Raw genomic sequence first — 16,671 nt, 5'->3', positions numbered from 1 at the left:
CACTGTTACAAGTTTTCAATTTGTAGTACTAATGGATTTATTTTAGGCTACTAGCAAGTAGCATCTTGTATAGCAGTGTTTGTAACAGGAAACAGTTTGTGTGCTAAACATAATAGCCTGGGTGCGCAACATAAAATAATACAGCGCACTTGACTTAAGTATTAATCAATAGTTTATTCAAAACTTCTGTTGATTGCAAGCTATGGAGGCACTTGAGACTCTTGATAATTGTAAGTGAGATAGAAAAGTTTTATGTAAAGTTATGATGATGCCTTGCAGCGTTTATTGATTTAAATTTAAAATTAGCAGTGTGGTTAGCATGAGATGTTATTCAGACTATTGATTTTCTTTCCTGATGCTGGTACGAGAGGTAGATTATTAGTGACACCAGTTCCTTCAGGGTTGCAGCGAGGTACATGAAGGTATGTCTAAAGTGATATTGTAATTCTGCCAATATTTGAATAAATTCTTGAATAAGTATTGCATGTGTCAGTCACATTTAAAGGTTTACCCATTTTTGTAATATTAACATGTGGGTTTTGGTAGTTATTAAATGCGATTTTATTATTTAAGCTGTCTTTACTTGCAGGCGTACTTCGATACATGCAGGCATTAGCAATCAGAAATGAGTGAAGGAAAAGCTAAAACGGAGTGCGTCACGCATGAAAAATCTCAAGCAATTGTTGACCATTTAAGATCAAAATGCATAAGTCGTGGATTGTCAAACCTCAAGAGTTTTGGTACAGTTTTTCGTCAGTTTGATAAAGACTATAGCCGCCAGATAGGATTGTCTGAGTTTCAAAAAGGGTTTCAACGATACGGAATATCTATAACAGAAGAAGAAGAATTGGCCTTATTTCGGAAATTTGATAAAGATGGGTGAGTGTCTAGTCAATGCCAATCTGTAACCATGTTAATTGTATCGGTCAAAATTAGCACAGGTACTTATCATCCCTACTCATTCATTTGATGTTTTCAAGCATTTGTAATTGCATTTGCTCTTAAAGATGCTTAAACCCTGTTGTGAATCACTTAGACTAATACCATGCTTGTTTGAAAATGCCTTGAAGCGTTTACCGGTACATCATTTCAACAGCATTATATGCAGTGCAATAGTGCAGAAAGGAGTATTGTTTTCTGCACTTGGCTCTTTTTACTACATCCCTGTTACTAGGTAGAAACTAATTTGGGAAATTAATAAATAAAAACAAATGTGTTTACAGTTCAGGTCTGATAGATTTTCATGAGTTCTGCCAGCAGTTGGTTCCTCCTTTAGAAGGGAAACGACTGGAAGTGGTAAATGATGTATTTCAGCAACTTGACAGCAATGGTGATGGTCTTCTGCAAACATCAGATATTGAAGGTGAGCAAGGAAACTGTTATAGTCAATGCGCTGGTTTCTTTTTGCTGCTAACTATGTTTAATTGGATCTCAATAATCGGGTAACAATTTAAAAACTAAACCATGATTAGATAAAAAGTTTTTTTGTCTAGTTGAGATAACGCAGGATTACTTGCATGCTATGACATACAACTGCATTAGCTGGAACAGAAATGTGAACAATTAGTATGTATGACGTTAATGCTAGAGTAGATCAAATAATTTCATTTTTATAACTACTAGTTAAATGCTAGGCGTAGTTCGGATAATAAAAATTTAACATACAAAACATTTACCATTGTTCCTTGTCTGACCGAGCCGAGAATGAATGTAGATGCCATTCTTATTCGAAATAATGCCACATACAACTGTTCATGTGAAAAGTTTTTAACTTTTAGTTTTTAGTGAATGATCTTAAGATTTGTTGAATTCAAATGTTTGAGCGAAAATCAAACCAAAAATTGAAGGCGTGTGAATTGAAACTTTCAAAAGAAAAACAAACGTTTAGTTAGTTATAAAGAAAATTCATTTACTTAAAATAAATAAAGAAATAACGTAAAAACTGTAAATTAAAAAAAGCGGCGAAGGTTTGTTCGAGGTACATCATCAATGACTGTGGCATGCGAGCGGTCCAGAGCTAAGAGCATTGGGAAAAGAAACTGGAATCGAACCCGTTTATTCATATGCGCGGACTGGAAGCTAAACTCTTTTTGATTGTTAGGAGTAATCATACCAGTGTAGCCAGTTGGCCATGAAGTGGAATGAGCGGCAAGCATGCTGCAGAACTGGAGGTTCTGAGTTCAAATCCGGTGTGAAGTGAAGTTGTCATGGCTAGATTTTAATCGCTACAACTGGACAAACTGAGAGACACTCACATTTATATATATATAGACTAGAGCTGAATGTCTGACATTGCATGGGTAATACAAAGGTTTTTAAACAGAGACTTTATAATTAATCAACATACTTTACTATTCTAACTTTTAAATGAATATGTTTGTCTATTTCTGTGTGTTTTTACCAATGCATAATATTGTAAAGTTAATGCATAAATATTTGAAAGCTCTAGACATAGCTAAAACAGATTGTAGAAAAACATTTCTTACTTTTTTTGTTACGCATTTGTTCAACACGGAAAACAACTTATAAGCAGTGGCAGGTAAAATATGTAGTTGCGATTGGCTAAATTTCTTTACCCAATGAATTTGAGTAACTTAAGCTAGTCTAAACCTTTACTATAATAAGAGACGTTATTATAACTTGGGCCAGCATTGGGAAAAAAGATTGTCATAATCTCTCACGCAATCATGGTCTTCAAACATTCTTGCTGAAGCGTGCTATTTTAATGAATCGGCCTTAAAGATGGGCAAGTGTAATAAGTATGATTTGCACAATTATTCCATAGTATGGCCAGGTGGATGGGTAGTGTAATATATAGCACTCTTCTCTGCAGAACTGGATGTTCCGAGTTCAATTTCAGTGCAAAGCGAATTTTTTTGTTCCTGTAACTTTATCGCTATAACTGGACATATGGACAACAGACCAACAAACAAACACTGAGATTTATATCGATAGATGAGCTTTAAGATGGTCCATAATTGGTCCAGCCGTATATGGTCCATAGATTATCTATAGATGTTCCATAGATTATCTATAGATATTCCAAAGATGTTATAGTACCTTCATGCAAAATACTTTTTTATTCTAATTACACTTATTTCTTACTGTTCAGTAGATGAGTCAAACCAGTTTGTGTACCTGCAGCCAAAAATTTCTTTTATTTAATCTAAGCAGGGTTTGCTACTATGTCAACATCATTTCTATAGGTTGGATTGCAGCAGCAGGAGTACAAGTTTTGTCTAAATGCGAGAGAGAAAATTCGCTAATCACGCCTTTTTTGTGGTCACAACAAGATTGGCTTATCCCATCTATTACAATAGCTTGATTTGTTTCAAAAATGTACTTTGACGAGCGGAATTCCCTGCGTTGCATGGGTATCATACATCAGCTTATAAACAGTGATAGGTGATGTAGTTAATTGCCACTTGCCGTTAGCTTGGCACATTGCCAATGGCTAATTTGAGTAAGCTAGTAAACTTAATAATAAGAGCCATGAGAGCAAGCATAAAATGACGTTGTGTCATAACGGAGAGCGGTATGTGTATTTTCACCCACATAGCATGCAACTCAATAGTTTAGCATATTGCCTGGAGAGTAGGAGCTTCTGAGATCTAATCTTCTGCGATACGAATTCTGCATTCGAAGATTTTAATAGCTATAGCTAGACAAACCAAATCACACACACAAACTTTGAGACTATATATATAGATTAATTTAATTAGTTTCTGTTCAAACATCTGGTGTCTAAGATTTCCTAAATCACTTTGGTTCACCACAGTAATGAATACAGCATTCGGTTTATTTTGAATTTGTGTCAGCCTAACCCTTAATCTAAATTACAGAGCTCATGCTGTCAAGAGCAAGAGCTCACCCAAAATGTCTGCGGGGAGATTGGACTGAGACGGAATTCGTAGAACGACTTCTTGCGGCTTTTGAGAATGCAGATAGCCAAGACGGTGTCGTCACTTTGCAGGAATTTGTAAGGTACTATACCGCTGTGAGCTGGTGCATTCAAGACGACGTCAGCTTTGAGACGCAACTGCGTCACAGCTGGAGCCTTTAGGCTAGTTTGGCTTTAAGGCTAATATAAGGGGAGCAAATTTATACTTGTAATCAAATCAATTGCAAAATGTCATCAATTTTTTTAGTTAACTCGATCAATTTAGTGTATGAATTAATTACAATTATTGTATTTGTTTAGCTCTACTTTTTCATCAGTATTAAGGTTATTAAAGGCTTTTTAATGATTCTGTTGGATTTGTTTGCCTTGATCACGGAGGTTGTCCCTCATAGAATGTTAGTCTTATGTTGCTTGCATCAAGTGAACCTTAATAACTTACATTAAGGCTTCTTCTCTTCGTCGAACAAATCTGATGTACAATAACAGAAAACTTAAAATTTTATTTTACCAATTTTCAAGTCGACTTTGCATGCATAATCATCATATTCACATCTGGAAAATAAATCAACAAACATTTGGAACATACCTATTAGAGCTCATTAGTGCATCTAATAAGACATTCTGACTTTCTTTCAGAATTAGGTAGTTTTGCAATAAACACACCTGAGCCCATAGACATTAAATATCTCCACATTATTCTAAAAGCGTATCAAACAATATTTTATGGTTTCATGGTTACACATTTACATGTACATGGAGTCACATTACCCTGTGTCAAGTGTGATCAAAGTCAAACCACAAAAACAATTAAGTTAAGGAGTTGTCGGTAGGTGTCAGCAAGTAATCTACTGCGCTGTATTACAAATATCCTAAAAAGTACAGGAGACAGTAGACAGAAGTTAGACAAGCTCGTGTGTAACGTAATACTAAATAGTGTGAGCACAAATACAGCTTTAGCAAGACTAAAATCGAGCTAAAGATAATGTTGTCAGAATTAAAATCAATGTTAAGGACAATCCATACCAAGGAGCAATAGAGATAAAAGGTAGCATGCAACCCATAAAATGGCAACAATGTAAAATGGGCATAGGCCAATATGATTTCATACATCCGTAAAGTCTTAGAGACGTATGACATATCATTCAATGATGATTACTTCAATCTTATTCTACAAGAGTCAACTGAGCAAACCCTAGAAGTGACCGATCACAGGCAGCCTCATTCGGGCCAACGCCAGAGTTTAATCTGAATATTCGCTGTTTTTCTCTCATCCCTATCACTCTATCTAGGTTGGCGGCCATGATTATCAAATCCTGTCCATCAACGAGTCCAGCCTCCACTAACTCTCTCGACACTGACTCGGATGTGTCCTTGCCAGTCGTAAAGTCAAACTGAATGTCATGTAATTCTCGTTGCTCATTTCGTAGCCTTAGCACCAGATGTAGTTCTTCAGTGTCAGCCCCGTGAGAGCTGTCTCCGCTCTGATCAGAGTTTATAGTTAATCCAACGCCTTCATCCTGCTGGTCATCATCTGCTACAAGTAAAAAAATAGTTCGCAATGAAGTCAACTAAACAGGAACAAAGAATTAAGTATAGTTGCACCATCAAGTAGAGTTACAACACAACTACTGTAAATCAATATAACTATTTTAAAGCATTTAATATTTTAATATTAAATACCCTCTTATATGTAGTCAAACATTGGTTTTCAACCAAAAGTCACTCAAGAACGCTGTTTGAAAAATGACTTGTTCAATTTTTTAATTATAATTTAATAAAAAAGTAATTGTAATGCGTTCCAAGGCTAGAAAACAACTTTTCGGAGCATTTGTTGCTATTTTGTACCATAAACTATATACACATGTAATAAGAGAGCAGGTAACATGTAAAATACAGTGGTTGTCTCATAAAAACCTATTAATAAACTAGGTGAGAAAATGTACTGTACTATGATATCTGTGGCAACTCTTACCCCAGCTATAGTTACTCAGTCTTGTGTACTGTACTATGATATCTGTAGCAACTCTTACCCCAGCTATCGTTACTCATCTTGTGTACTGTACTATGATATCTGTAGCAACTCTTACCCCAGCTATAGTTACTCAGTCTTGTGTACTGTACTATGATATATGTAGCAACTCTTACCCCAGCTATCGTTACTCATCTTGTGTACTGTACTATGATATCTGTAGCAACTCTTACCCCAGCTATCGTTACTCAGTCTTGTGTACTGTACTATGATATCTGTAGCAACTCTTACCCCAGCTATCGTTACTCAGTCTTATGTACTGTACTATGATATCTGTAGCAACTCTTACCCCAGCTATAGTTACTCAGTCTTGTGTACTGTACATGATATCTGTAGCAACTTTTACCCCAGCTATAGTTACTCAGTCTTGTGTACTGTACTATGATATCTGTAGCAACTCTTACCCCAGCTATAGTTACTCAGTCTTGCGTACTGTACTATGATATCTGTAGCAACTCTTACCCCAGCTATAGTTACTCAGTCTTGCGTACTGTACTATGATATCTGTAGCAACTCTTACCCCAGCTATAGTTACTCAGTCTTGCGTACTGTACATAATAAATAAAAAGTGTAGAAATAGACTGCATTATATTTTAATAAAAGATGTCCTATTTGAAGCCAGTACAAAAAACAAACATTTCATATGATTTATTTTTAACATTTCAACATCAACAGATGAGTAGTGAAGGCTAGCCTACACTGAGGCTACAGATCTGAAAGAAATCTAATAAAAGGTACAGCAACGTATCTTAGCATAGATCGTGTAAAATAAAAAAGCATAACATGAAACATTTATTGCCTTCTATTTTTAAAATTTGTAACAACATATTCCATTGGTTTGATCGAAAGCTGAATTGTTGGCCAAGGTCTGAGGTGTAAAAATCTCGACCTTTACAGTCAAAATCTTAGTTGGTCAAGATCAGAAGCATTCAAAAGGCGAGAGAGATATGGATGTATATCTATAAGTCATCGCGGCTGCCAATGTTTGAGCTGGAGGCAAAGCTCTAAAAAAAGCAGCGCTACACCCCAGAAGGTCTCAACAATAATATCTGATTCTTTTGCAAATGGACCTGTTAACCTTTGATACCAGGCATTTACTACGATATGTGATCATTTTACGCTTTTTCATAAAGTAACATTATCTCTCAGAAAGTGATTATCTGGTACTCTAGAAGTTGTAAAAGGTAAAGAAATGAAACTGAGCTTCTCTTGTGACACTTGAAACATTTCAATCCTGTATCAACATCCTCATAACTTCGTAAATGAGGGGTATAGTTGAAGCGCTGACTTACATTGTATATTCTATAACATATTGAGCAGTAGAAATAGATGTGCTTACTTGAGCATTATAAATATATCTCCAGATTATTTCTGTATAATTTAATAGAAAGTAAAATTATAGGACGCTCCCGAAAAAGTATTTCACTCACACTTTTAAGATAAACGTGAAATATCTACAGAGACAGTTATCGAACAACATACAGAGAAAATTATCAAACTGCAGGGATAGTCATCAGATGACCTGCATGGTTAGTGATCAAACCACCCAGATGAATAGTTACCAAACAACCCACATGGATAGTTATCAAACCCCCCACAGGAATAGTTACCAAACAACCCACAAGGATAATTATCAAGCCACCCACAGGAATAGTTATGAAACCACCCACAAGAGTAGTTAACAAACAACCCAATCCACGAGATATGGCCTTACTTGGCGGAACAGATTCAGCGACTGTCTGAGGGACTTGAGGAGCAGGTGTAGAAGCCTTTACAGGGGTGGATGATGAGACTGTCCCTAATGACAACTGTTTTTTTAAAGCCTTAGATAAGGCATCCCTCTCTTCAACTCTGGGAGTTCGTTGATTTCTTGCTGCTTGACCTAGCGTAGATACACACAGTAGCAGCTCACATGGATTACGTAAAAACACAGGTGCTAGATTAGTCATCATTCCTTTAGGAAGTTATCGTCAGTCTTTAGGTTTAGCATTAGAAACAAGCATAAGCTTCATCCCTAAATATACTAAAGCATGTAAACGATAACTTTCCAGTATCATAAAAATAATTATAAGTTGAATGAACATTATCAATTATTCATGCCTATTGAGTGCACAAAACGTTTCCCCAGGTAGGGCGCCTTGAATGATAAGATGGTAGTACATTGGGATAATAAATTGTTACACTCTTGTTGTTCTGGTCATTTCAATGGGTTGCGTTAACTTTTTCTCTGTGTACAGGACATAAGGTATCTATTGCACAAATCACATAAGACTAGATTTTTCTTTGAACCAAGAGCGGGTAATGAAATAATTTGCTTGTACATTGCTATTGGCTGATGCAAGTTCCCGAGCATTCCAGCAGACGATGTTGCCTTTGGAGCTTACCTTCGGGGCTCTCGGCATCCATATCATCGTCAGACCACTCCCAGGTGCCATCCTCCGTTTTGTGTAGCCTTCCACTTGAACCTGGAACTCTACGCACCTTCTGCGAGTTGACAGCTGAGCCATTGTCCGCCACAAGTGTTTTGAGGAGGTATGCCTACAACCATTTGCAATGGGTAACCTGTCACTCCTTGACAGCCAATCAATCGGATAGACTTACTAGGTTGCCATAAATACATACCCTAATTCTTAAATCTAACAGCTAGATGGTAAATTTAGGAACTTCACCAACTGATTGCGTTTGACAAATGTAATTAGAAGTATAACATAATATTCTGTTTGAGGTAATAGTAAAATAGATGATAAACCTTGTCTTTAGCCTTTTTCGTGAAGAAATCATGCTTGAGCAGTTCTCTGGCAGTTGGCCGCTCCGTTGGTTCCTTGCGCAGACACTGGCTGATCATCTTTCGCAGGGTCTTCCCATAGTTTTTGTACTGATGCTCATCTTCAGCTCCCGTGTCCAGCCCCGGAGGGTCATTTTGCAGAGTAAGCATTAGCACCTTCATAGGTGGATACTTGTGGTAGGGGGCAGTGCCTAACAGCACCAACAAGACAATAAGAATACATGTATGTTGAAAGCACACAAAAATTTTAATTCACTTTTTGTATTTAAAAAATGAAAATGGTTAGCCAACCTGAAATTGACAGCCATGCGAAGTTTGTCATTACACTAAAATAACATCTTCAACCTAGCAAACACATCTGTTAGTGAGATAATACATAATATACACACTATAGCTGCTTGAGAGAAAACACAATATACGGCACGCTCCAACCTGACATGCTCAATGTGGTCTATGTAATAACGATATCTAGCTACCAGAGTCTACTATTGTCAGATAACTACAGCTAGAGTTAGTTGTATCATATTGCAAAGACTTGCACATTAAGTTACTTAACGAGAATGACATTGGTTCATTTCCGGTTCATAACATCTTGAGATCTGCGACCAGCTGAACTTAGTGTGGGGGTTAAAGTCTGTACAACTTTGGTAGCTACCCTCCACGTTAAGTTCAGCTGGTCGAAGATGTCAAAGTGTTCTCGTGAGTAAGCTAACCGCATATATATACTCGTATCATAATGCTGATCAAACTAGTTGGCTCGAAGAACAGTTAAAAATAATAACTAATAAATTGCAGACGATGTAGGAAAAGTTGGTTTTGGAAGCAAAATTTTTAAGTTTTAGTATGTGATTTCGTTTATTGATATTTCTATATACGTTTTACAACGAGCACAATGCATCACGAACCAGCATGAATGATGTTTCTTAGTATGAAACTTAATATAATTGGAAGGCCAGGTCATCTTCACTATCCTCGGCATACAGCCTTTTCATTATGACTACACCTGCCATTCCTTCATTGTCATAGCATAGTATTGGTCAAATAGTGTATTCAAACTGCCATCCCTTCATTGTCATAGCATAGTATTGGTCAAATAGTCTATCCAAACTGCCAGTCATTCATTGTCATAGCATAGTATTGGTCAAATAGTGTATCCAAACTGCCATCCCTTCATTGTCATAGCATAGTATTGGTCAAATAGTCTATCCAAACTGCCATTCCTTCATTGTCATAGCATAGTATTGGTCAAATAGTGTATTCAAACTGCCATCCCTTCATTGTCATAGCATAGTATTGGTCAAATAGTCTATCCAAACTGCCAGTCATTCATTGTCATAGCATAGTATTGGTCAAATAGTGTATTCAAACTGCCATCCCTTCATTGTCATAGCATAGTATTGGTCAAATAGTCTATCCAAACTGCCAGTCATTCATTGTCATAGCATAGTATTGGTCAAATAGTGTATCCAAACTGCCATCCCTTCATTGTCATAGCATAGTATTGGTCAAATAGTCTATCCAAACTGCCATTCCTTCATTGTCATAGCATAGTATTGGTCAAATAGTGTATCCAAACTGCCATCCCTTCATTGTCATAGCATAGTATTGGTCAAATAGTGTATTCAAACTGCCATTCCTTCATCGTCATAGCATAGTATTGGTCAAATAGTGTATCCAAACTGCCATCCCTTCATTGTCATAGCATAGTATTGGTCAAATAGTCTATTCAAACTGCCAGTCATTCATTGTCATAGCATAGTATTGGTCAAATAGTCTATTCAAACTATAAATACTTGGAATTTGTTTGTATTTTGTCTCCAAATCATAAGTTTAAAATTGTAGCAACCAAAAACTGTCGAGACTTTTTTAATTACAAATGGCATAACTTCTACATTATTTACAAAGATTTTTGAAAATTAAAAGCTGGAAAAGTTTTCAAATTTTCTGCTGTCAAAACTAGAAACTGCTATTTAGTCATCTAATCGTATCTTTTGTTCGCTTGGCAAGCTTTGTTTGTGTCAAATACAAAATGTTACGGCAATAGCCGGCAAGCCTCCCACTAGTCCATGCTAGTCATGCGAGTATAACAAATTGTAAAGCTTCTTTGGAACTAATTGAAATTATGGCTATTCATATGTGTAAGACACCTAGTAAACCAATTAGTTATTTGCGGAAGGATGTAGTATATGTATTGCATTGATCAAACAACCTTTCAAATCAATATTTTTATGTGCTTTTCAAATCATTTTCATGAGAGTGTCGTTACTTTTATTTATTTGAAACTTCTAGAGAATCTATAATAACTTGTCTCTCATGCATCTACACAACTATAACTTGTCTCTCATGCATCTACACAACTATAACTTGTCTCTCATGCATCTACACAACTATAACTTGTCTCTCATGCATCTACACAACTATAACTTGTCTCTCATGCATCTACACAACTATAACTTGTCTCTCATGCATCTACACAACTATAACTTGTCTCTCATGCATCTACACAACTATAACTTGTCTCTCATGCATCTACACAACTATAGCTTGTCTCTCATGCATCTACAAAACTATAACTTGTCTCTCATGCATTTACACAACTATAAATTGTCTCTCATACATCTACAAAACTATAACTTGTCTCTCATACATCTAAAAGAAAAAGGTGAATGCTAAATGGGTACAGGGTGTTTGTTGCATACCCATATCTGACAGAAGCCCTACAGCTATAAGTGATTAATCTCTTCTAAACCTGCTGTCTCATTTACACACCTGTGGCAAGCTCAATGGTGGTGATACCAAATGACCATATATCTGCCTTGTAGTCATATCCTGTCTCCTGTTCCATCACTTCAGGGGCCATCCAACAAGGAGTGCCTGGCGGGCAATTTATGCATATATGTAAACAAGGTCAAAAAATGTTACTAATTTTAGATGACACTGAATCATCACATTCTATATAAATTATTGAGAGCGGCGAGAAATTTTACCACAAGTAGGCCGAAGATCAAACTTTGAAATGGAGATAACAGACTAGCTGCAGATAAAGGAGATATGATTGCTCAAAACATCAAGTACTCAGACTTGCACTATTTGTAAAACTAAAGCTTGTTAAGTTGTTATTGTTCTTGAGGACTATTCTCAAGTCGACGCTGATTCCCAAAAACACTAATGAAATACTAGTGACAAATACTCACTGAATCCCAAAAAAACACCAATAAAATGTTAGCGACAAATACCCACGGATTACCAAACACACTAAGGAAATGTTAGTGAAAAATTCTCACCGATTCCCAAAACACACCAATGAAATGTTAGTGACAAATACTCACGAATTACCAAAACACACCAATGAAATGTTCGTGACAAATACTCACGGATTACCAAGAACACCAACGAAATGTTTGTGACAAATACTCACTGATTAACAAAACAACAATGATGAAATGTCAGTGACAAATACTCACCAACGAAAGTGTGTCTTACTGAGTCTCTCGCCATGTCTTTGCCGACAGCGAGCCAAGCACTCACTCCAAAGTCTGCAATCCTTACTGTACCATCTTTGGCCAGCAATATATTACCAGCTTTTATGTCCCGGTGAATTTGTCCATTGCTGTGAAAGTATTCAAGACCCTTCAACACTTCCTTCAGTACCGTAGCTATAGAGCCTTCATCCAGCACTCCACCTTTGGTGTTACTCGTTCTCATGCGATGCTTGATAATGTCCAACAGTGAACCATGATCGCAGAGTTGCATGATCACCCATAATTCCTCCTTGACAACAAAAGACGTGTAGTACTGAACGACATTCTCGTGCTGACATTGGCTCATGGCTTGGATCTCTTTGAGCAGTTCCTCCACAGAAGTGTTGCATTTCTCCAAGTTGATCCTTTTGATGGCAACCTGTTCATTCCTTGGAATGTACAAAGCTTGAAGTACCACGGAAGTTGCCCCAGAGCCAATTACATCTCCCAACTCGTAGTCATCTCTTGAAGTTGAAAAAACAACCTTCTCTGAAGCCATCTAGACATACAACAATGACTGGCTGATAAGTTTGTATGTTGCACACAAAACCACTTTGAAACACAATTTTCCTAGCCTAAACCAAATAAACCAGAACACCTTAAAAAGCATCTGCTCTAGGATAAACAAACACCTTTAGAGATGATGAAATAATGTAAGCATTTATGAATCGTCACACAAAAATCATAAGGGGATATCTAACCGTTAATTCCTATTAGACTTGCAAGATAATGAAAATGAAAAAAGAAAAGATTTAATGTGCAGCTACATACTACATGAACTTATTTGTCTAAACCTTCATGCTTGTTAGCTCCTCCTACTGGTTGTAATTATTTATACACCTGAGCAATAGTACCTGTGTAGTCTAATTGATAATGAATCAGCATTTCAAGCCAAGAATTATGAGCCGAGTTTTGCCGATGGTTGTTGTCTCAGTTGTACAAACTATTAAATTCCACATTAGTTTGATTTTGCAAAAATCAGCCACCATATACATATATAACCAATACATGTACATATTGGCATAGGAATGTCATAGGGAATGTTTATTTGGGAACATCTTCTTACGATGGTAGGCAATGTCTCTATGCACAAATGAGAGCAACTTCAGCTATTGCCCGGCACTGGAACTATAGTATTTATAAAGCATGGCTCCTATGTAAGCCGCAAACGCCGGTGGAAGGATTGCCGGGCTATCGGCAGTGAAATGGGCAGCTATGCGCCGAGTCAGCACAAGAGTTCAGCATTGCTCAACTCTCGCAAAGAGCCGCAAGCAAAATATTTCCAAAATGCACTGTATAAGTGAAGGTCAGCACTATCGATACAGCATGGTGAGCGGTCATTTTTCCGCAATAATCAGTGATGTAGTTTTACGCAAACATAAGCCGCCGAGCTTAGCACCGCAAGTGTTTTGTTGTGCGAGATCGCCGCTGGGATCTCACAGACGATATGAGAATCAGGCTTAAATTTGTACACAGCTCAAGATCAAAACAATGTGGTACACTACGTAGTAGAGTTGCTAAACCTTTTTGAAGCTACCATAGGAGTTTCCACACTAACTGGCACTAAACATAAGCGCTCCCATCTTGGTACTTAAAAACCTACACGCACTAAAGCTTTGCATTAGAACAAGATTAGTGACAAGAAAGCTCTTGTCACATCTCATAGAAACAACTGCATGTATAATCGGTAGATGAGACACAGGGGAAGATGTTTTCCATAACTAAGAATCTCCATAAGTCATAGAGAATTCAAGGGAATGCAATTCCAATTAACTGAAGTTTTGCCTATGTGAACGATAAAACATTGAAAATGAGAGAATCTACATGGAGTAACTTTGTTTTTTAGTAAACATTTTTACTTGTACACGTTTACAGTGGTTGTTTAAAGGTGTGATTATACCTTGTCAAATTTTTCAAATTGGCAAAAAATTCACAGGCACACACCAGAGCTCGTCGTGGCAAGAAACTAGCGTGATTGACAAGTTCTCGACGCTACAATTTTCTTGAGGCAATAAATAACCAATGAACCTTTAGAACAAAAGGTTGCATAAGAATATGAATGTATCAGGAATGAGACGGTGACAATACCACAAATGAGACTAGCAAACCATAAAGAGGGACATTTAGTGAGGACAACAAGACACAGCAGCATTTCTTCATAACAGCCATGAAGGTTTTCAAAATTATGTTTTTTTTGTTTGAGCCACTAAAATGTTTTTTAACCAGCCAAATAAAAAAGCTCCCGAAAAATAGGCTCAAGATAATTTTAGCCTCACATCTCAGGTGCTATTTTAATATTGAGGTATAAATGCACCCTTGAGTTGGTACTTACAAAAGGTTGTTTTTTTTTACTCGAGACAGAACAAAATATTGTGCACAAAAAAGAATTGTGTTCAACAAAAAAATTTGCGTCTTTCTAATAGTTTTTTATACTAAGAACACATTATTTATCAATGCAATTCCCAGTAGCACTGGATATTTCTGGTAGTTGACCAATATGCTGCAATAATCTTGGAACTATCAGTGTTGATGAGTAGGATTTAAAAATATTTTTGTAAACATATTATGGCACTAAGAACTATGAGTAGATCAGAGCATTACATTCAATGACAAAACTGCAACTATACTCAAAAGGGTAACTAATTATGTAATAGTACATTGCCAAATGACAACTAAACTTTGACAGCAAAAAAACAACTAAAAGGACATATCAAATAAGGTGCCAGTTATATAGCATGACTGAAATCTTCAGACCAATTTCTGGTAGTGCTCCTAGCGAGTAATGATTAAAATATTTTAGTATATGAGCTAGAGCAGAAAATGATAATTAGAGCTGAAGGATTGCAATATCGTATCAACTAGGAAACGCACATACTTCACACGCACAACAACTGTTTTAATATCTAAGCTAAGCAAAATTATGTTATTCTCAAGTGCAGTCTAACATTTTATGATTTTGGTATATTAAAATAGAAGCATAACTAATAATAAGCCTAAACATACCGTAAGGCCACTAAATGCAAGTTAGTAACTATTGAAGATTTCTACATTGGCATATCTAATGTAAGCATACCAATCAAATTCAAGCCTGATGAACTAGGACAATGTTTAAGAAGTTTAAGCTGATGACTAAGAGAAAAGACTTCTAGACAGTTATACAATTTATAATAAAAGAAATATGTCTGTCATAACAAATGATTAAAATTTTATTTAGACTTGATATTCCATGCAAGCAGTAATACGAATAAGGCCTAAACTGTTTTGTAACATGCCGGTAATTTAAATAGTGCTATAAGAAACATAGCAAATGTAAACTACAAATTGTACCATTTGTTTCTCTTAAACTATTTGATAGCTAAAGATTTACCAAATTAAAGAATATCAAAAAATAAGTGTGGTCTCCGCTGAAGCTAGAACGGCAGCAAAATTACTGATATTAGCTTCCTTGAACTTCAGAAGGGTTTACAGAGATTTTGCCTACAAGACGATTCGGCTACAAAAGGTTTTGCCTATAAAAAAAGTTCGGCAACTAGAGGTTTTGTCTATGAATTGTGGGAGGTTACGTCTATAATGCCCAGAGATTACGTCTACAGTCAAGGAGATTTGCCTACCGATTGATCAATAAAGAGATAATGGAATAAAAATAGTAAGAAATAATGCAATAGTAGTGTTTTCACTGTACATTGGCTGAAAAATATACTACTGATAGATGTAATACATCAATCGAAACGAAAATCGTGTAAATATAAAAAACATCAACTTATTATCTCATTGTTTTACTACCACTGCTAATATTACCACTGGTGGCTCCTCGGAACGAATAAAAAGGCTTGGATGTATGCTCAGATTACCAAGGCTCTGGTAAATGCTCTCCATCTGATAAGATTATCACGACCTTAGCGCAAGATTACCATTTTTGTACTACGAATTATTATTGATAAATAGTTTGTAATTTATTAATAATTTGCAACTCGTGGTGAATTAGTATTGATGTCGATATGTTTGGGATTGGTCTGTTTGCCTGTAGTAAGTTAAAAGTATAACGAGTGTGGGTGAATGAAAAAATCAAAACAATCTAATTATTTGCAATTAATAAACAAATAAATATTTGTTTTATTGCTAAATTATTTCATTCTTCTGGCCACTTGTGGTGTTTTATTGTCTCATTTTTTGTGAATTTATACATAGTAGTAGAAATAGTATAACAAAAATATATATTTTTGATATATACATATTATTAATGGTTACTATTATTTTGTGGTGGTTGATTGATCAAAACATTGAGCCTTGAGTTCAAACTGTGTTTTGTTGGGTATGTCTAATAGTGTTAAACATTAGTAACATTGCAATAAAGATTTATCTTTTGAGCAGTGAAAATTAGCTAAAAACTGTAAAGTATGAAGAGCAATGCCTTGTAGCAAGCTGTACACTACTA

At 36.1% G+C, this 16,671-nt stretch overlaps 2 protein-coding genes across 2 annotated transcripts; one reads left to right on the top strand and one right to left on the bottom strand.

Annotated features, from left to right (window-relative positions):
- Positions 1–217: 217 nt before the first annotated feature.
- On the top strand, positions 218–4,308 carry LOC137394917 (calcyphosin-like protein). The gene is made up of 4 exons (XM_068081697.1): positions 218–422; positions 590–879; positions 1,224–1,363; positions 3,843–4,308. Exons 2-4 carry the CDS (start codon positions 626–628, stop codon positions 4,061–4,063), a joined length of 615 nt encoding a protein of 204 aa, XP_067937798.1. The 5' UTR covers positions 218–422; positions 590–625; the 3' UTR covers positions 4,064–4,308.
- A 405-nt stretch (positions 4,309–4,713) lies between these two features.
- Positions 4,714–15,720, bottom strand: LOC137395029 (serine/threonine-protein kinase OSR1-like). The gene is made up of 7 exons (XM_068081816.1): positions 15,604–15,720; positions 12,180–12,735; positions 11,485–11,589; positions 8,680–8,906; positions 8,315–8,468; positions 7,645–7,812; positions 4,714–5,435 (listed from the first exon to the last, which is right to left on the bottom strand). The coding sequence occupies exons 2-7, from the start codon at positions 12,733–12,735 to the stop codon at positions 5,065–5,067; spliced, it is 1,581 nt and encodes a 526-aa protein (XP_067937917.1). The 5' UTR covers positions 15,604–15,720; the 3' UTR covers positions 4,714–5,064.
- Between the last annotated feature and the right edge of the window lie 951 nt (positions 15,721–16,671).

This window comes from Watersipora subatra, chromosome 4 (genome assembly GCF_963576615.1).
Source record: "Watersipora subatra chromosome 4, tzWatSuba1.1, whole genome shotgun sequence".
NCBI classification, from domain to species: Eukaryota; Metazoa; Bryozoa; class Gymnolaemata; order Cheilostomatida; family Watersiporidae; genus Watersipora; species Watersipora subatra.
Note: the sequence above shows the minus strand (reverse complement) of the source record. Positions and strands in the feature narration are given on the sequence as shown.